General features: G+C 52.3%; 1 protein-coding gene across 3 annotated transcripts in view; it reads right to left on the minus strand.

Moving 5' to 3' along the window:
* CRMP1 (collapsin response mediator protein 1) overlaps positions 1 to 18,223 on the minus strand; it is a 68,470-nt gene extending 50,247 nt beyond the window's left edge. The window contains exons 1-7 of one of the 3 annotated variants that reach the window (XM_027102815.1): positions 18,022 to 18,223; positions 17,551 to 17,560; positions 14,654 to 14,675; positions 14,274 to 14,302; positions 10,106 to 10,145; positions 6,216 to 6,275; positions 4,684 to 4,704 (exon numbers count right to left, since the gene is read on the minus strand). In XM_027102815.1, coding sequence (XP_026958616.1) covers positions 4,684 to 4,704; positions 6,216 to 6,275; positions 10,106 to 10,145; positions 14,274 to 14,302; positions 14,654 to 14,675; positions 17,551 to 17,560; positions 18,022 to 18,223 — 384 coding nt within the window. Of the gene's footprint in view, positions 1 to 4,683; positions 4,705 to 6,215; positions 6,276 to 10,105; positions 10,146 to 13,608; positions 13,830 to 14,273; positions 14,303 to 14,653; positions 14,676 to 17,550; positions 17,561 to 17,842 lie in introns of those variants that run through there. The other 2 variants (XM_027102814.1, XM_027102816.1) reach the window with 2 other exon arrangements.
* Positions 18,224 to 21,054: the final 2,831 nt, after the last annotated feature.

A 21,054-nucleotide genomic window follows, 5' to 3' on the forward strand; every position in this document is an offset into this window, starting at 1 on the left:
TAAACCTTACACAGTGTTTAGCAAGTGTTTGCTGAGCGGGAGGAGAGCGGGTGATAGCCAGGAGGCAAGGAGAGAGGCAGGGAGAAAAAGAGAGTGTTTGAAATGACAGAGGATAGAAGAGGAAAGTGAGATAAAGGAGTGATAAAAGGGAAGGGAATATGAAGGAAAGAGGGAAGAACGAAAGGGAGGAAAGGGGGAGCGGAGAAATAAAGGAAAAAGGAAGAAAGAGTAGACTGACAGATCAGAAACCTCTCTTCTCTGCTTTTAGAATTCCCTGAAAGCCTAACCCTGTGGCTTGGGAATAGAAGCCTGCTGAATGCAAAGCCTGTCTAATACAGATGAGGCTGGAAGGCCTTCTCACAAGGGGCCCACCTAAACCTCATCACTTCTCTATTGCCAAATATCCTGGGAGTCAGAGGAGTATCCCAGAGAAGGGAAGGTTCTCCAAACCTACCGTTAATCTCCGCTCCAGCCCAACCGGGAGGAAAGAGCTGGTGTTGGCGGGATGGATGCCTTTGCTCTCTTCACAATCATTAACTGCTATGTTGAGTGCCGCTTACAAAAATGAACCTTTAAAGCTTCAGACATTCTTACCCACACAACAGCAAAATAAACAACAGTCGGCCTCAACTAGGAGGGGAGGTCTGGATCACAGTGCATCTTTTGCATCACTGTCTGTCCCTGAGCGAAGCATGACGCCTCCCTGCATTCTGTTCTCCCCCCTTTCCTGCATGGTGGGAATAAAGTCGGTCGTTTCCAATCCAAAGTCAGAGGAGTAGAAAACTCATTACGGTCTGCGGAGCCTCGGAAGAAAAAAGGGGTGCTACTCTCATCAAACCAACGACTTACCCCCAAATCACTAGTTTAGCAACCTTGGCTCTCTGAAAAACTGTAGAGAACAAAAGCTGTTATTACAGAGACAGAGAACGGCAGTGACTTTATCATCAAGGAGAAGATGTTTGATCTGGGTTCTGAAATATGAGAAGTTCATGAAGCCGAAAAACGGAGGAGAAGGAGAACAGTCCAGCAAAATAAATAGTATATACACAGCAGTGTTCTGCAGTTTCCAGGTTCCACGCTGTAAACGAGGAAAGCAAAGGGGAATGTCGTGCTGTCCGTGGTCCTGAAACACCACTGGGCACTGGGACAGCGAGGTTTCTCCAAACCCTGGGACCCTGTCCCTCTCCCTCCTACCTCACCCAGGCTTGGAGTTCCTCACTGCTTTTCTTTCTCGGCTCACAGGCATATCTGTAACCTTTACATTGCCACGGAACAAAAACAATCATAGATTATGTTTCACAATGTATGTAGTTGGTTTCAAATACATTTCACTCTGAGTGCCACCTATCAATACTTTAATTATCCCACCCAGGAAGTTGCGGGGAGGGCATGTGACACTCCCATGTCCCCTCTCCTACAATTCTTCACTAATACACACATCGGAATCTGGGGTCAGTGAGTGAATGAGTGCCAAAAACGGATCTCAGAGGTCTGGCCTTCACACGAAAAGGGCAGCTCCATCCCGGGGCTGCAGGGGCACACAGATTCTCATGAGGCTGCCTGATTTATCCGCGGGAAGGGGCTCAGAGAAATTAAATGAAAAGTTACTCCTGGAAAGATGAAGAATATCTTCCTCTCCAAAGGGCAAGTGTGAAAACGAGTCTCAAAAAGATAAGGGAAGCCGCATTTGGTAGAAATGTGCTTGCCCATGCATTGAGTGCAGGTGAAACGGCTTTCTCGTAAGGCAAGGAGATGTCAAGGTGAGTTCTGAAAGTTATCAGTCCTTCAGACTCTACAAGTCACTGACACTAAGGCTCACGCTGCAACTCAAACATTCAATAGGACAGGCAGGCACACCCCTCACTCATGCATGTACAACTCACAACATGGCACCAGAGCCTAGATTAATCCTGAAAATCCACTGGCATTGTCTGCTAAAAACTCCAATCCAGGTGTTTTTGTCAAGATTTTCATTTGCCAGGTCTAGTTTATGGGCCAGGAATTTCTTATTAACAAACATGTAGGATAATCTTGATGGAGACCCTCGGTGGTAGATTGTGTTATTTCTTTCGCAATCCTTCCTGCCTTCCCACACTTGCCATGCTCCAATGTGGGTGCAGGGCTCTCCCAGCCGCACTGACTGTGGGTGTGCCTACTCGAGTTGCTTTGACCAACAGAATGAGAGTGGATGTGACTGCACCAGTCTGAGCACGAGCTTTTAAGAGGCAGGTGGGTTCCAGCTCCATTTCTTGAGAGTCCATCCTCCACCATGAAAACCACAAGACCCAAGGAATGGTGTCTCCTTCAGTCTGAGTCCCAGAATGAGGAGCTATGAGGAGCATGCCTGACCCAAAAAGAAGCCTGAAGACAAATGTAGCTAAGCCCTCCTAAGTCTCTGCCACCCGCAGACCTGCGAACAACAGACAACTATTTGTCATTGTAAGCCACGGAATTACAAGGTTGTTTGTTACGTGGCATTATTGCATCAAAACGAATTGATACACCTTCCAAATTCTGTGCTGGGAGTCACAGCCACAGTGATCGCTGTCTGAGAGATTTTCCAGCTCAAATACTTCATAAACCCAGGACTCTGTTCCTTCCTTTCATGACCAGAGCCCCCTTCCTCCCTGGCTCCGCTCACAGATCGCCCAACCAGACTCCTTGTGGTGGCAAGTGCTGCCTGCAGTGCAGCTGCACACTCTTATTATTTATTCACAGAAACCCAGTCCATTTGCCTTTGATTCTGCCTCAGGGGACGGCTTGTCAGCCGGTGGTGCTTTGCCACACTTTTCAGGAAAGCAACCCTGGAAGCGGCAACAGGCCTGAGATTGAATATAACGAGCACACATTTGTTCCCACCCGCATGGGTCAAGGACACAGTGGCATTTTCCTCCTTCATGAATCAGAAATACAGGAGGTCGGGCTTCCCTGGTGGCGCAGTGGTTGGGAGTCCGCCTGCCGATGCAGGGGACACGGGTTCGTGCCCCGGTCCGGGAACATCCCACGTGCCACAGAGCGGCTGGACCCGTGAGCCATGGCCGCTGAGCCTGCGCGTCCGGAGCCTGTGCTCCGCAGCGGGAGAGGCCACAACGGTGAGAGGCCCGCGTACAGCAAAAAACAACAACAACAACAAAAAAAAACAAAAAAAAACAAAGAAATACAGGAGGTCTCCATGGATTGCAGGCCTTTTCTGTGAGCTGAGGCCCATTTCCATGACAACTGCAATTTTAACAGCGAGATTTCAAGCTCCATTGTACCTGACAGACATTCAGGAAATATTCCCTGATGGAGTATCTGGCGTTAACATAACACACCTCTGTCGCGGCCCCAGGAGTGGGCAAGGTCGTCAGGCTCCCTATGGAAGGACAATGCTAGCTAAATCTGTATATACGTGTAGACCCATTTCTGCATTTTTTCATCTCTGCCTTTTACCTTATATAAAGCAATCTGAACAGGAGTCCTTGGCCTTCAAGGAAACCACATTCCTGAGTACACACTAAGTATCACTTCTGCATTACATGGGTTTTCATGTTTAATTCTGAAGTCACCTTAAGAAGTGGGTATTATTGCTACAAATGAGGAAACTCAGAGAAGGGAAGTGATTCTGCCCAAGGTCACACAGCCAGGAGACGGTGGAGTCAGATGTGAACCTAGTCACCTGGTACCTACAAAGTGACGGCCCAGCATCCCGTGGTAGTTATCCCGGTGTTCTCCTCGCTCTACCTAGTTAAGATGTCTGAGCCTCAGTTCCTTCCTTTGAAAAACGGGAATAAGCAGGAATAGACCATACATCTCAAGCCCATTCCCAATGCCATGCACCTCACCGGTCCTTCTGACACGATTGTTGTGACTGTGGCCAAAAGGGAGTAAGGCAGATTAAAGGGCTCTGGAAGTTGGAAAGGGCTCTCCAGTATTAAGACATTCAAGGCAGAGCCCTGTTCACCTGATAAACACTGACAACGCCTCCTGTAAGCCAGATGCTTCTACAACTATTATCTCATTCAATACTCATTTAACAAAGAGGCAGCGCTGTCTGCTGGTTAAGGACACGGCGGTAGAGGCCAGAACACCTGAGCTCTAATCGGGTCCCGCACTTACTACCCTTGTGCCTTAGGCACGTTGACCTCTCTGCGCTTCAGTGTTCCATCTATAATGCAGAGCGTGGTTTTGAAAGTAAAATGAATTAATGCGTGGACAGAGCTCAGTGCCTGATTTTTAAAGTCTTCCCATTGTGGGGAAATAAATCTCATTCAAATGCCCAGTTCCATCTTCAGCTTCTCTCTAACCTCTCACACCCCAAACCCAACTCTTTTGTAGACCTTGCTGCATCTGCTGCATTGTTCTCATACCCCCCTGCTGATTTCCACCTCCCACAGCACCTGCTCCAGGTCAGCCCTCCCCACCTGTCTCCCTGCTGCCTGCCTTGTCCCCTCCACACGACAGCCAGTGACCTTTCTGGTCACAAATGCAACTATGTCGTGCCTCTCCTTAAACCCTTCACCAGCTTGTCCTCACATGTAGGGCAAAGTACGCCCTCCCAGGCTCCTTCTGGCCTGACCTCTGCCCTCTCCTGGCCTTGTGCTATACTCGTATACTCACACTATATTCTGGCTCTCGGAGCTGCACTTTCACACCCTGTGCCTTTGTCTGTGGCATCTGCTACCTGGATTTCTTGCAACTCACCTTGTCAGGGGCAGTGTCCTGCTTCCAGGAACATGTGCTTACCTCCTGGAGTTCCTAAAGCGTAAGGCTTGCACCCTTATTAGCATTGTTTCCCAACTGCACAGAACTTCGTCTATTGGCTCATTTTTATATGTCCGTTTCCCGCATGAGACTATGAGATCCTTCACACCAGAGACTACAGCTTGTTCCCACACAGCTTCTTAGCTGCGTGACCTGCGGCAATAACTTAATCTCTGTGTTTCCGTTGTTTTTTGTTTTTTTTCTATTAGTGGAGCTACTCAAAGTACCCAACTCACAGGATTACTTAAGATAAGTAAAAGTTCACGACACAATGAATACCAGGCTATGAAGCCCAGTGCTCTATGCTGAATGTTGTGTGGCTGTGCATTTGAGGAAGCCAGGAAAAGCTTCCATTGCTTTTATCAGTTTCTCAAAGGAGTCTATGGACCCAGAAAGTATTTAAACCAGTTTAAAAGGTGCCCAATAATTAAAGTTTTATTTTGGATCCATTTTGTTCTACATGCTCAGAAATAAAGGACAGCAAAAAGAAAAAAAAGCAGAAAAGAAAGGGAAAAAAGAGAAAAAAGGAGAGAAAAATCCAAACACTGTACTTGGAAATTGCAGTAAAGAACTGGGGCTATTTTGGAAAAGAGAAGGTCCTAAGTAACTGAGAAATATTGTCCAGAGCCTCTAGGAATATCCGTGTGGAAGAGGAAGAAACCTGTGGAAAATTCTGAGGGCAAAAGGTAGACTCTCCCTCTGCATACAAAAGACTTTCCAACAACACAGCTGTCCAAGAGTAAAGCAGGCTGCTGTGTGAAGTGGTGAGATCTCCCTGCCACTGGAGGTGGGCAAGGAGTGGGTACTTGCAATTCCTACACTAGAGGGGAGACTGGGGGTGGGGAAGAAGCAATGGACACTCCTTTCTGCCGCCTCAAATGCACAAACACAGAAGAATTTACATAATTTAAAAGGTTCCTTTCAACTTCGAGGTTGTATAAGTCAAATATTTGCTTCGGATTTAAACCCTAAGGGTCTGATATAAAGTACACGGCAGCATAATTTGGGGACAGGTACAAAATCTCGAACAGCCACCTCTTTGCTTTATGCAATTCTGCATCAGAACCGTGGAGTTTTCCCATGGAATTGACCCCAAGTTCTAACGCCAAGCAGTTATTCGGTCAAGACCCTGGGGAAATGTGTACTTTAATGATTCAACATATATATATGGAAGATTCCTCTTGTAAAAGCTTGCTTTCAGTGTGAAATGCAGTGAAGCCCATTAATATGCCAGGCCTGCCTTCTCCCCACTGCCAAAGTACCACTTGGGAAGTCTTTATTTTTTACCTCCAGAAACCCTTCACGCCACCCTCATCTCCTTCTGGATGGTAACTACCTAAATGCTAAATCCATAGATAGGACATTTGTTAGGGTCAAATGCAAGAGTGTCTTAAGACCTCACTCAGCAAAGATGCAAAGCTTGCAATCTAGTGGTTTTTGTTTGTTTTTTTTGCCGTACGCGGGCCTCTCACTGTTGTAGCCTCTCCCGTCGCGGAGCACAGGCTCCGGACGCGCAGGCCCAGCGGCCACGGCTCACGGGCCCAGCCGCTCCGTGGCATGTGGGATCCTCCCGGACCGGGGCACGAACTCGCGTCCCCCGCATCGGCAGGCGGACTCCCAACCACTGCGCCACCAGGGAAGCCCTGCAATCTAGTTTTTATTCATCCACTCACAGAATATGGAGTCCCTGCTATGAGTCACCAATGCATAAGAGTGCTCCTGAGGAGATGCTGAGGAAAAGTAGATGTTGTCCCGATCCTCCAAGTGTGCACAGTCAAGTGGACAAACCAAAGTTACCCAAGTGGGAGTGCACCTGGGGCACAGGCCCAAGGAAGGAGTAGGAAGCTGAAACTTCATACGTCCATAGCCATCACTTCCCTCCTATTTACTCTGTTTACTCTTGTTTTCTAGACCAGCCTCTCTGTGAAGTATCCTAGATCCCATTCCATTTCCTAAGCCACCCATTCAGAGTTGTCTTTTCTCACTAAGAGCAAACTTAGGATTTGGTCTTTGCATCTCTCTACGGCAATGAATCTCAACCTTTCTGTGTTCAGGACATAGTTACCAACGGTATAAAAATTTGCAGCAGTCTTGAAGGAATTAAAGACATAAAACACCACCAAATGAGTCAGCGCAATCACTACCATGTCATCCCAACTACAGTGTGACTGTGTCCATCTCAGAGGGCCTTCTGTGTCTCCTTAATTGAACTTGCTTACTCTTCAGCACCATGGCGCTGCGCTGTCCACTGCCCTGACCCTGTTCTCTTATATGCTCAAGGGGCAAAGTCTTCTGATGTCCCCTTTCCATTACAAGAGCTTTCTTTTCCTCACAAAAAAATTAGACACTATTCCACACTGTTCCGTTCGTGAGTGCTCAGGGATCTACCTGATAGATGTTACTAGAACAATTTTTAGACTTGGTTGTAGTAAACATAAACTTTAAATGCTGATCAAAATTTAGCAGCACATCTACACAGGGTTTTTTCAGTACACCACTGTGCTCACAGCACATGGGCTGAGAACCACTGGTTGCTGGAATATCTTGCGTTTTCCTATCTTCCACCAGCGCCTCTTGTACACGGGTCCTTAATCTCTATCTCTGGGCCTTGCCTCTCACCCCCATGCCGTTCTGTGTTTCTAATTGCCCAGTGAGACGCCTCACCTTGGTGATCATTCCTAACTCTAATTCAGCCTAGGAAACGATGCAGGCCTTTTCTTTCAAACTCACCCCTTAAACTTCCTGACCACCTCGTTATCAGCTCCAACAGGTGTTTATTAGCATCTCCGATGGGCCACGATGTTCACATTTAATCCTCATATATCTGCTCCAGAAAGACTAACACTGGGCTCTTTGCCATCAGTTTAGGCCTTGATCATGCAACTTGCTTTGGCCAATGGTTATGAGCAGATATGAAATGTACCACAGCTGAGCAGGACTTCTTAAAGGCATCTGTGCTTCAAGCCTCTGCTCCTTCAGCCCGTGTCTCAAGGTGAGGAGATCCAAGGGGCAGACCCATTGCTCGCAACAGCCAGGGGCAAAGCCACAGCCAATCCAGGTCCTCATGTAACATGAGCAAGAAATAAATGTATGTTGCTGAAAACCACTGAGACTTTCGATTGTTTGCTATGGAACAAAGCTAACTAATACACCATCTTGCAGTAAGAATAATAACCGCTAACCCATTGAGCGTGTACTATGTGCAGGTACTATTCTAAATATCTCACATATATTAAGTCATTTAATTCTCAAGGGAAAAAAACCCCTATGGAGTATTACTATTATTACCACTTTACAAATTAGAAAATGGCTGCATAGAGAACATAAGTGATTCGCCAAAATTACACAGCAAGTAAGTGGAGCAGCTAGGGGTCACATCCCAATAGTCTGGCTTCAGAATCCACATTCTTCCATGTTGCCTTCATTATACCATCCTCCCAGTTCAAGAACTTCCAGAGGCTTCCTATTACCCACAGAATCAAGTCAGAATATCCTATAACTAGGAGCTGAATTATCTAATCTAACTCTGTAAAGAAAAGGAATCTGAGACCTAGAGAACTGACTTGTCCAAGATCAAACACCCCATTTGCATTTAAGCCAGACTTAGAACCCACGGGCTATTTCCATCACTTTGGGTGCATTCTGCCTGACTTCCAAAGCCTTGTAGAATTCCCCAGTCCCCCAGCCATTCAAATTTATTTCAAGATCCTCACCCTCGGATTTAGCTATGTAAAACTCTTATTCTCTTCTGACAACATTCACTCCCCAGCCCAGGTCTCGACCCTGCTGTTCCACCTGCCTTGCATGTTCTTCCTTTGTCTCCACCAATCAAATCCCTCAACACCTAGCTCATGCCATCCCCTAAGCCCCAAGAGGGCACCTCTTCTCGCTTCTGCCAATGCTGAGCCCTCCCTTTCCTGAACTTCTCTAACACCTGTGCTCTATTCCACACTTACCCTTTGGTCATTTTTAAGTCGTTCCATGTATGTGCAATTTTTCACTTAGATGGAAAGGTCAGGATCATGAAATACGTATTTTTTAACTGCTCATGACACCTTGCACAGCTCAAGGAACAAAACGGTTAAGATATGCAGTTAACAGTCGTTGATTACCTGCCATTCTGAATTTTCATCTCCTCAAAGAGAGCCTGAGTTCGGGGAAGGGAACTATCGTCTATCTGTTAGCCGCTTACTATGTGCCTGGTACATTCACATATGTCATATCATGTGTTTCTGGGTATTCAGTCTTGGCCAAGTTCATTACAAGACACAGGCAATCAGGGCTCAGTTGGCATCGTTACGTTATGGAAGATGTCACAACTCAGTATCACTTGTATGCTCACAAACACTTTTTAAGAATGTAATTTAAAATAATTCTTCTCCAAAGAAAATGGCCCACTTCTTCCTGTCTGATCATGAACTTGACCTAACTGAGAATGTCTGCTTCTCTGCCCTGGATGACAGAAGCTCTGAATCAGGACCATATGTCCAGAAGTACACCCCCAGTGGCCCAAATCACTGGCAGCTTTGGTCTCTGCTTTTCCTTGAGCCTCAGTCTTGCTATTCTACTTCCCTCTGATTTCACTATATGCAGGATAAATCACTCTAGGCGTCTCAAATCCTTTGCATAAAAATGCAATGAGGGCTTCCCTGGTGGCGCAGTGGTTGAGAGTCCGCCTGCCGATGCAGGGGACACGGGTTCGTGCCCCGGTCCGGGAAGATCCCACATGCCGCGGAGCGGCTAAGCCCGTGAGCCATGGCCGCTGGGCCTGCACGTCTGGAGCCTGTGCTCCGCAATGGGAGAGGCCACAGCGGTGAGAAGCCAGCGTACCGAAAAAAAAGGCAATGAGATAAACTAGATACTTATAAGGTAGGCTGAATGCTATCCTCAGGAAGAAGCAAGTTTTTTGCATATTTGTCCATTAGAATAACTAATTCAGTCCGATGTAATTTAATAATCTCTTTCTTCTCTGCTCATCTTTACTGTTTTACTGTTTGATCTAACACACACACACACACACACACACACACACACACACACACACTCAAACACACAGATTTCAATCAGACAGTGACTCTCTTACCAGGCAGACCAGCCCATCTACCCTCCCTGCTTGAACAGGACCTCTTCATTCCTCCACAAGCCATTGAAGAAGCTTCCAAGTCTCTATAATCCTGTTTACTCTTTGGGAAACAGGCTGCCTTCCTCACAGGACTGTTCTGAAAACCCAATGAAAGATCACGGAAATCCTTTTGAATGCTGTAATGGTCTGCAAACTCATGATGTCTTCTCTGAAATAACAATACTTCATAACCATGGTGGTGGACACTCCTGCCTCCCCCTTCAGTGGCTCCGTTGGGACAGCTGCTTCTGCAGGGCCACGAGCCCTGTGCCTTTGTTTGCTCAGAGCCACGCCCAGGATGCCCCTACTCACTTAACCACCGCAGTGGGCACCGAAAAACCATTTTAACTAAATTAATCCCGGCTATGCCATTAGTTTTTGGAAAACAAGCCATACATGAAAGAGAGCTTTATTAATGTTTTAAACAATCCTTGGGGGCTGAAGCCAAGTGTTTTGGCTTCTTCCCTCTTCTCTAGCAGGCTACTCTAGCATCTCAGAAAAAGGCTGAGGCACAGAAAAGAGGAAAAGACACCATAGTCAACATGAGTAGAGCATTTTTGTGATTCAGCCGTGCCCCTGCCTCTGTCCACACTGTGCCCTGTCTGGAGTGTCCCTTTTCCTCCTCTGCTCACATACTCTCTCTCCTATCTCTAATTTCACTGCTGAATCTGAGACCTTACCCCCTTTGTTCAGATGAGCAAACTGAGGCTCACAGGAGGAGTGACCCAACATCAAGCAGGTGGGGACCTGGAGATGCAGCTGACAGCTGTATCTTGGTCCTTTCTTAAGCCCCACTGGGTCCCTCCACAGGCCACACATACCGTGGCTGCCAAAAACATCTTAACCGTCTCCAGGATTTGCTCTAACTGCACACAGAAGCCGCACTTGGTCACAGAGGTCAGGCTCCTGCAATGCTGACTTTCCTTCAGTTTCTCCAACGGGCCACACTCTTTTGCCACAGAACCCCTCCCTCCTCACCCACCAGGACTAGGCTGGGTATCCCTGCTGTGGTCTCCTCAGCCTCCTGTACTTCCCCTTATAACACCCCCCCATCAACATTTTGTGGCTATTTCAGGCTGAAATGTCAGTCTTTGCTAAACTCTGTGAAGGCAAAGGGCATGCCCATCTCATGCCCACTTTCCTTAGCACCCAGACAGTGGCAGGCACAGACCAGGTGCTTATTATTAACTTACCAAATGAGTTCTATTGATTGAACAGGTTAAGGGTGCAGCATGTGGAAAGCCACAATGCCTATCCATTCATTTAATGGCATTCTGGTTCCTGTCAGACCACGTACATTATCAGCAAAAGGTCCTCAGGAAGCTGTGGATCCTACAAAGGAGCTCCATCCAAGTCCATCCTCTCTGGCTTCTCCTTTAAACCACACATTTTTCTAGCTGGAGCGGACTATGTGGGCCAAATTAAACACAAATGTTTCATCAAGGACAGCTTTCCCAGGAAATAAGGCGCATTTTCAGCATCTCTCCTCCCCATGCTATTGAAGCTGTGGGATCCACTCCATGTGATTCTCTTTTTTTTTTTTTTGTGGTACGCGGGCCTCTCACTGTGTGTGGCCTCTCCTGTTGCGGAGCACAGGCTCCGGACGCACAGGCTCCGGACGCACAGGCTCAGCGGCCATGGCTCATGGGCCCAGCCGCTCCGCGGCATGTGGGATCCTCCCGGACCGGGGCATGAACCCGTGTCCCCTGCATCGGCAGGTGGACTCTCAACCACTGCGCCACCAGGGAAGCCCCCATGTGATTCTCTTTTACACATGCGTTGACTACCTGCTTCGCACAAAGGACTAAAGCAGCAGGATCAGCCAGCAGTTCTGAAGCCCTTACTGTGTGCCTACGAAACACTAAGCACTTTGCCAGTGTCCTCTCAGATGCTCAAGGGTCCTGTGAAATGGCCAGTGCTAAGCCCACTTTGGATATAAGAGCACGGAGGCTCAGAAAGGAGGCAGAGCAGAGATGCACACCCAGATCCGTCTGCTGCAAAAGCCTGGGCAGTTTATCTCCACTCCAGAGGGCCACAGCCTGCAGGCAGGGTGACCGCTGCGGCTGTGCAGGCAGAACTACACAACTCCGGAGGCACTGTTCCCATACACCTGCCTCAAAGACCATCTGGCTAAACGTGCTTCTTGGAAACCGGGATCCTGAATGGGGCACAGACCTGCTATGGGCAATAGTCACAAAGGTACCCTGGGTTCCTGACTCATCAGTCACTGCATCCCCTCTACCTCCATCTCCTGCCTCAGTTCCCCTGGGGTCAGGGTTGGAGAGGAGGAAAGCCCGGACCAGCTCATGCAAATATCCAGTTCGTTCCTCCCACACTGCCTAGCCCAGGGCAACCACATCCCTTCCATTGATTCTTAGCCGACTACAGTGTTAAGGGATTGGTCCCTTATACCGCTGTGTCTCAGAGGGCAAGGATTAGGGATGGGCAAGAGGTGGTCCCCACCATCAGGGGGCACGTCTCTGGACTGTAACTCAGCAAAGGTCTGCTGACAAGACCTGAAGCTGGGCGGAAGAGTTTTCTAAGAGAGCCTCAATCCAGAATTGGGCAGAATGCAGGGCTGTTCTGGGGAGGCAAGGGGTCCCAGTTCTTTCCCAACCTTCCTCTCAATTGCCTCCCCAACCAGTGCTCCAGCCTCTGAGAACTTTATGTGGACAATGCCTCCTTCAAAAGATTTATTGAGAAGATTCAAGAAAACAAGATCCACAATACACTGGGCAGGCAAGTGGGAAATGTCAGCTTCATCACCCCTACCCACGGCTGCCCTCTCCAAGGTGTTCTGGGACCATCCTTGAGCCTGGATTCTGGATAAAGGAGGATGCTCGGTCTCCTGCCCTCAAACCTCAAGCATTGCCCTGGAGGATTCCATCATGCCTTCCAGCACCTGGCTGCTCAGATATCAGCCACCCAAGGCCCATGGGTTTCACCAGCACCTGTGGTCCACATCCCTCAGGAATGGTTTGGTTCAACTCTGGTGCCAGACAGGGAATGAGGCGGAGGCCAGGTCTCTGGACCCGCTGTGTCCTCAGCTCCCCACCCTGAGACAAAGCATAAAGACCAGGGATCCTTTGTTTCCGGCCACACCCAGAGACACCGAGAACTGCTCAGCCACCGCCACCATTCCCACCCCCCAGTGTTAACCCTTCCCGGGACACAGCCGCCAGGGCCGCCCCATCAGGTTATTTTTAGCTGCAGTGAGGAATGGGAGGGGCTCCTCCAACATGGCGCTGCCTCTAGGTCCAGACTTCCACTTCATCGGTTTGGGCGGGGAGTGGCGGGGGGGAGTGGGGGAGGGGCGGTGGTCGATCATTTTCCTTACTCTGGCGGGGAAGAAACGCTGCCGCGAGGTGCAACAGCTAGACTGTGCAAAGGGCGCCCGCTGGAGGCTCAGCTCCAGGGCCGGAGGGAGGGGGTTCGGACACCGAGCCCCTCCCTCTTTTGTTCAGCTCCGCATCCTCCGGGTCCAAGCCATCCGCTGCAAGCCCGCGGGGAGAGGGACCCGAGGCTCCCGCCCCGCCCCGCCACGCCGGGCTGCCCTCCCCCGCATTGTCCCCAGAGGCTGGGGGGAGGAGGCTGCAAGGCCGAGACCGGCCCCGCCCCACCCGCCGCGACGCAGGAAAGCCCCTCGGGGGCCGCCCGTTAGGTCCCCCTGCGGATCCCGACCCCGGCGGCGACCACCACCACCTCGCCAAGAGCGGCGGGGCCAGGGCGGGGGCCCAGCTTACCGTGATATGCGGAATGCTCTTCTTGCCCTGGTAAGACATGGCCCCCCTCTGGCGCCCTCCGCCCGGCCGGTGGACCTGTGGGGCTGGCTTTCGCCCTGTCTGGCTGTCTCTCGGTCCCGCTCCCCGCGGGCGCGGTGACAAAGGCCCGGGATCAGTGAAGAGAGGGACGGAGGCTCGGCGCCCGCGGCTGCCCACGCGCCCGGCTGCCCCGGCTGCTCGGCCCGCCCGCCGCCGCTGCCGCTCCGGCTGCCAGCACCGCCCGGCTCCGCGAGGAGGGCGGGAGGAGGAGGGAGAGGCGAGGGCGGGAGGAGGGGGCTGCAGACAGACAGCTCCTCCCGGCGGCGCGCAGCCGAGCCCGATTCGCCCCTCTCGGCTCGAACCAGGAAGCGCTTCCCTTCAGATCTCCCCCACTCCGCCCCCCGCCCCCGCCCCTCCCCGACCGCCCAGCCCCGCCGACCCCCACCCCGCGCACACGCCCTCTGCTGGGCCCCGGCCTCGCTCTCGGATTGGGTAGGTCTGGTTTTCAGGGCTCCTTTAAAAGCCAGAGATGAACTTCGGGTGCGCAGGCAGAGGCCGTGGGCAGCGCCACAGGTGTGCAGCAGTGCATCTGCAGGCCTCCCCGAACATCTGCGTGGGGGAGGGAGTGTGGGCCGGGTGCCCAGAACCCGCCCCGGCTGCTGGTGCGCTCGAGGCCCTCCAGGATCCAGCCCAGGCCTCTCGTTCCACAGCCTGCGTTAGTCCCTCCGCTGCGCCACTCCCTGAATAGACCGAGCACATCTCCAGCCCCAAGTCCAAGCCTTTATTCAAACTGTGTCCTCTCTCTGAATATCTTACCTCAGACAGAAGTCTATCTATTCTCCCAGACTCACCTCCTAGGGCTTCTCCATGAAACCTTTCCCTGCCACTCCTCCCACCCCCATCATTGAACCAGCCTCCCTCCCCCCCTGCAGCAGGGACCCCAGAGACAAAGGCCTAATTAGTGACTGACCTGCTCTACTGCCTGCAGCCCCTCTCTCATCACAGGGCCCCCTGCCACTGGGGCCACCGGCTTATCCCCAGAGCCTTGTCTACCAGACAGTGATTGCTGATTGCAGAACCAGACCATTGGCACTAAGGAGCCCAGAGCCCCTAGGACAGGCTAGCGGTCAGGAGGGGGAAAAGGATGTCCTGGTTCCCAGTGGAGAGTGGACACCAGCCCCAGCGCCCATAAGCCAGGTGTTGCTTTGGGGAGAGGTGGGCAGGAGTCCTGGGCTAGCTTGATTAACTTCTTGACAGAAGAGGAAAGAGGGAAGAGGGGGAAAGCAGGGGAGCCCTAGTAAGCCCCCATAGGGCTAGACAGGTGCCTCCCAAATCCAGGCAGATTAAAATGCCAACCTTCTACTTTCTGCCTATAAAACCCAAACCCACAGGCTCGGTAAAAAGACCCCACCTTCTTTACTTCCAGCTGCCACACAGAGGACGGGGTGCCAGGCCTGGTGAAGCTCCCGCCACTCAGGTTAGGGCCTGAAGCCTTTACCTCCACTGCCACCTGGAGGCCAGTCCTCCAGTCCAGGACAGAAGGCCAGAGACGCCTGGGCCTTAAAGTGGAGATAGGGTTTTATGTTCACAAAATAGAAACGGCTTAGTATTCCAGGAACACTAGGCCATAAGTTTCCCATTTCACAGGGGCGAAATTGAGGCTTACAGAGATAGAATGAAATCTCAGATACAAAGCATGTGAGCTGCAGCAGAGCAGTATCTGGAAGCCAGGTTCCTGCACAACTTGTCTAGAGCTCACTCTTGGCTCTGAGTTGGGTCCTAAATTCTTGTTGCTGACCGGAAATTGCAGGTCTCCCTCTCTCTGACACTACATCCCCTTCCTCAGCGTTGCTAAGGGCTAGGTTCCACGAACCAGGGCCCCTCCCAGGCTTCAGTTTGGGCAGGGAAGCTCCAGGATTGGAGAGGAGACCTCCTGCGTATAGGGGGAGGGGCACTCGTCTGCTATTGGCCAAACAGACCACCGCTCCCAAGTGGACTTCCCGGGTACAAAGCGCCGCAGTCGCACAGCCTCGGGCCTCGGCAAACGCTGCGCCTGCGCCGCAGAAACCCCTCCTCCCTCCCCGGGAAAGAGCTTTACGGGCGCGGGGGAAGGGCCCCGGCACCCTCTGCAAAGCTCAGGAGCAGCGAGGCCCGCCGGCCCCCGAACCCGAACCCCGTGGCTGCTCGGTCAGCAGAAAGTAAAACTCTCCCCCACAAGGGAGACCGCGAGCACCTAGGCTCCACAGTTCCGAACCTCGCGTGCTCCTGGAGCCCTTGGCGCGCCGGAGGCGCTGCCTTTTGTCCAGTACCCGAGAAGCCATGGAGAAAGGGGAGAAGGCTAGAGGGGGAGAAGAAAGAGGAGTGGGAGAGGTGAAGGGATCAGCGTCCCCAAGGGCCGAGGCGCGGCTGCGGAGCCGTCCCAGACAGAGCCCAGGGGCGATGCTGGCTTTGGTGACATTGACTGCAGGTCCATCAGGGACGCTCTTGCACAGCTCCCGGCCGTGCACAAAGCTCTCTCGCCTCCCTGATACTCCACCACGCCTTGAGAGAGGCTGGGAGATGCCACCCCCATTTCACAGATGAAGAAGCTGAGGCTCAAGAGGACGCAGAGCCTTGACTGGAAACTAGGATTCTCCGGTATTGGCCCCGGCTTCTTGGTCCGCGGCCCCGAAGCCTCCCGCTCGGGCTGTGAAGCCTGGATCCCAAGCGAGGTCGGACACTAGGGAAGGAGGTGGGCAGGGCAAGATATAGAAGGGATAGGGACAAGGAGACGGGATCCTCTCGATATCTCCATTCCTTGCACACACACCCCCACAGACACACACACCCTCACTGTAGACTTTCATCTCGCGAGGCTCAGGATTCAGGACCACGGAGAGTTCCCGAGCTACCGAGACTGAAGACCCGGGGCGTGGGGGTGGGGGCAGGAGGAGACCCACTATTGGGTCGTAGCAGCCACAGGCCAGCCCAGCACCCCCCCCACTCCTCCAGGAAGCCCTCCCAGATTTCTGTCCAGATCAAACTCTGCCTCCTCCGGGCTCACTGTATGCCTCTCAGAGCATTTAAGGGGAGAAGGGTTAATAAAAATGATGATAAGGATCAAACTCAAATAAACAACAAACACTTATTGTATGCTCACTACCTAGCGGCATTAACTGATTTAATTTTCACAATGAATTTGTTACCCACCCTGGCCTAGGGTGGGGCCGGAGTGCTAAACAGGGAACCCAGCACCTATCAGGGGCCTGGGACCTGAGCAGTGCTCAGACATGGAGTTCTGGGGTAAGGCTACAGCTCGTCGGCCCTCGGGTGCTCCAACTTCCGTTTTCCAAGCACCTCACCCATATATCCCAAAGCTGGGTCGTCTACCCATCTTCCCCCAATGCTCTGGCGACCCCAGCTAAAGGGAGATGAGCCATAGGGCCCACGGTCTGGCGTTCCCTCTCCCTGATGTTTCCCCACTTTCGTGGGGGGGGGGGAACCTCCAAGTCTAGGAGGCTACTGACCCCGGTTCAAACCCCCTCTCTGCCTCCAACTTGCTCTGTGAAGTGAGCACAGAGGCGTTGTGCTGTGGGACTCAGGAGCATCCTCTGAAGATGGTGATTGCGGCTGGCGGTTTCCAGTTCTGTCTGCCCCACGATCTAAATCTTTAACCAAATCCTTGCCCCGGAAAATACAGAGGGAGCACTCAGGAATGGCTTAAGCTTTAAGCCATGTGACCACAGGCATTTCACTGAACCTCTCCCAGCGCCTGGTACATAGTAGGTGCTCTATAATTCCTCATGAGTGAGTGAATACATGAAGGGATGAATGCGGAACAGAGCTCCCTGTCTTTTCGTAAAGCAGAAAATGAGGATCCTTGGATGAAATTAACCCCAGAGGTCCCTCTGCGCTTTAAGGGACCATGTGGCGGCTTTAGCCAACTTACTTCCCTCTCAGAACCTCGCTCTCCCTTTCTGCAGTGGAGGAGCGGGGGTGCTGGATCTCGAAAGACCCTTTGGAGTCTCACGGACTATGCTGGCCAACACTGACCGAGTCGCACAACCTCTCCGAACCTCCTGAATGATGGGGTGGGGGAGGGGCGTTCCGTAGCTCTCCCAAGCCTGGCCGCAGTGGCCCCAGCACTCCTGCCCGGGCACTGCCCTCGGGCGGCCCCACGCCCAGCGACCCGAGGGTCCCGTCCCCTCCGTCCGGCCCACGCGCGCCCCGAGGGTACCTGGCCATTGTCCCGGCCGAGTGGCAGGTCGCGGGGCGCGGAGCAGCGGATGCGCAGCGCAGTTGGTCGCTCGCTGCGCTCGCCCGGCGAACTGACTGCCGAGCCCGAGGGATCGCTCACGTCGCTGGCCGTGTCCTCGCTGCCTCCGGGCCCCGGCAGGCCGACCGCGTCGAGCCGGCCAGCACTGCGCGGTGTGCGCGCGGAGCCTCGGCGGCCCACGCTGTACGCGTCGAAGTCGATGGTCTTATTCTCGTAGGCGCCCTCCACCGCGGCGAACATGCCGCCGTACTTCTGGCGCGGGGTCTGCGCCGCGCTGCCCGGCCGCGCCAGGTACACGGGCAGGTCGTCCTCCGTGTTCCACGCGCGCCGCCGATCAGCCATACCGGTCCAAGGCCGGCAGCCCGCCCGCGCTCCCGCCCACCCGCGGCCCTAGCCACCGCTGTGTGCCGAGCTCAGCGCTCCGTGAGGGCCGAGTCTGCCCAGGCGAGACTGCGGCCCGAGGAGGGGAGGGGCGGGGCGGGGCGGGACGCGAGGCGGGGCGGGGCAGGGGCGGGGCCTCCGGGCGGCTGTCTGAGAGCGCAGCGGCAGGCTACAAAGGACCGGGAGGCGGGGACCGCAGCGAGGGCGGGGAGGGACCGTGACGAGCCCTCGCCGCAGCGCCGAGGGCGGGCAGCAGAACCGCAGTGCCCTCGCCGCCCACCCCGCTCCCCGCCCCCAGGCTGAGCGCGGGACGCGAGGAGTGCGATTGTTGCTCACCGCGAGCACGCACACACACACGCTCCCGGGGCACACACAGGTTGGTACTAGCACACCAGACAATTATGCCATACAAACACGTGAGAACTGCACAAACATGCTGGCACACACAAGAGTCGATTACACTACACACTCCCTAGACATATGTAGGCTCTTTCACGCACATCAGAGACAATTTTGCACACACATACATGCTTGTACATATTCCTAGTCAGACACACACACACACACACACACACACACACACACACACACACACACACCAGAAATTCTCAGTCACGCAACCCAGCGCATAGACAGAAACACACTGAGATTGATTGCACAGCCAGAGAGAGACTCTCACACACTGGACACTGCATTCATTCACTCAGCACTATTACATTGAGTGCTCTGCTGGTGCCTGGCACGTTGTTGGCACTGGGGACAGTACTGTGAACAAAATAGACCGAGTTCTGCCCTCTGGGAGCTGACATCCTAAGGAGGAAAGAGACAAACAGACACATAGTGTACCGGGCAGTGCTGCACACCAGGAAGGATGAAACAGCAAAGAAAGAGGGATTCTTTCCTGTGCTGGGTCCACATTCACACTGACAGACAACAGAAGAACACACTTACATGTGAACCAACGACTCACACATGTACACGAGGCTCATGCCTGCAACATCCACACAACAAAGAGATTTTCACGCCGAAGGCAAACTCACAAGATGACTCCACACGCATAAACCCCGACAGGACGCCCACACACAAATCCACACCAGAAATATGGGCAGTCGGGAGCTTAAATAGAAACGCTCCAGAAAAAGACACACAAAGAGATAGATCATCTCACACACGTGCACACACTCCTGTCAGTCACCCAGACAAATATTCCCCATTCCAGGGTCACTTCCCATGACCCCTGATGCAGCGTACCCCTGCTGAGCTAGGAGCTTGCAGCCTGGGAGTCCCAGGCTTCCTCTGACTAGGGCCAGGGTGAAGGGCGAGGGGCCTGGGGGTCACTCTGCTGGGACTCCCCTCTACCCCTCTTCAAAGCCAGGTGCCATGTGCCTTCCCTAGATACCCTTGCTCGTTTCTCCCTGATCATTATCAGGCAGAGAGTCCTAAGAGTCTCCAGGGACATGGTGGTCCCAGCTGCTCTTTCTGGATGGGTGGAATCACCAGCTGCCGACCCACTCCTCGAGCAAGTTCAGACATGCGGCAACAGGCTGGGTGGGGACCCAGCTGGAAACTTCAGTGCCTTGTGCTGCACCCCACCTCTCACCCTGCCAGCTTCCAGTGCTGGGAACTGTCCCTTCAGTACCCGGCCTCACCGGCTCCAGGAGTCCCAGACTCTGCAAGACTCTGGGTGCAGCGCAAGTGTGTTTTTAATGAAACCTTCTATCTGTCCTGTGAAATACTGTTCCCAGCACATTCCAGGCAAGGAAATTTCCTGTTGAAGACCACATAGAAACTTCTAAAGCTCCAAAACTATTTGTGGTGACCAAACTCATAGAAACATCAGAGAAACCAAGAATCTGAGTTAGATGAAACTTTTGAGGTCAATCCTCGTACTTGGTTGCCTGAATCTGCTCTCACATCTTGAGGAGACTGTCTCTCCAGCTTTGCTTAAATACCGCTGGTGATGGAGATCTCACTACTTTCCAAGAAAACCCTTTTCATTGGGAGAAAGGACTAGGCAGTTGTCAAGATTAGGAGGGATTAACACAGAAGGAGGAGAGAAAGAGTTGTCTTTGTGCAGAAGCAAGAAAGTATAAGAATAATTCCCACCTACAGAGTTTACTACATGCCAAGGACCATTGTAGACTTTTTACATACAGTTACTCTTTTAAGGCTCACAGCGACCTTTGAGATATGTACCGTTTTAGCCACCTTTTACAAATGAGAAAACTGAGTCTCAGGGAGATAAGTAACTTGTCTAGGGTCACAGCTGGTAAATGATGCCACTTTGAATTGAAACACAGTAGTCTGGTCCCAGAGTCTGCATCTTAACCAGTATCATTTTCCCTCCCCCAAGAAGCCTGGCTGAAGAGCTCCCACTGGGAAAGGGGAGACAAAGGCATGAACCTGGCATAGTTAGAAGAGACTAGATTTTTGAGTTTGAATCCTGTCCTCCATGCAACCTTGGGCAACTAATCATTCCACATTCATCCAACACACATCTTGGGCACCCACTGTGTCACTGACTTTATTTTCCTCCTGACTTTACTAGAGAAGGGGGATCTGACTTTTATTGAGCTCCTACCATAGGTCAGGGGCTATGAACACACTGTTTATTTCCACACGTTACATCGTGCTTTCAGCAGCCCCCTCGGCAGATGTTGTCCCCTCCGTTTCTAGGCTGGAATGCTGGGGATGACAAAGCTTCAACCTACTTCCCAAGTTAACCTCCGGGAAGTGACCATGCTGGGATTCCACCTCAGGCTTGTCTGAGTTCTTTCTACAATATCTCCTCA

The sequence above is a fragment of the Aethalodelphis obliquidens genome, unplaced genomic scaffold (assembly GCF_003676395.1).
Source record: "Aethalodelphis obliquidens isolate GAN/ISIS:26980383/991018 unplaced genomic scaffold, ASM367639v1 scaffold6, whole genome shotgun sequence".
Lineage (NCBI taxonomy): Eukaryota > Metazoa > Chordata > Mammalia > Artiodactyla > Delphinidae > Aethalodelphis > Aethalodelphis obliquidens.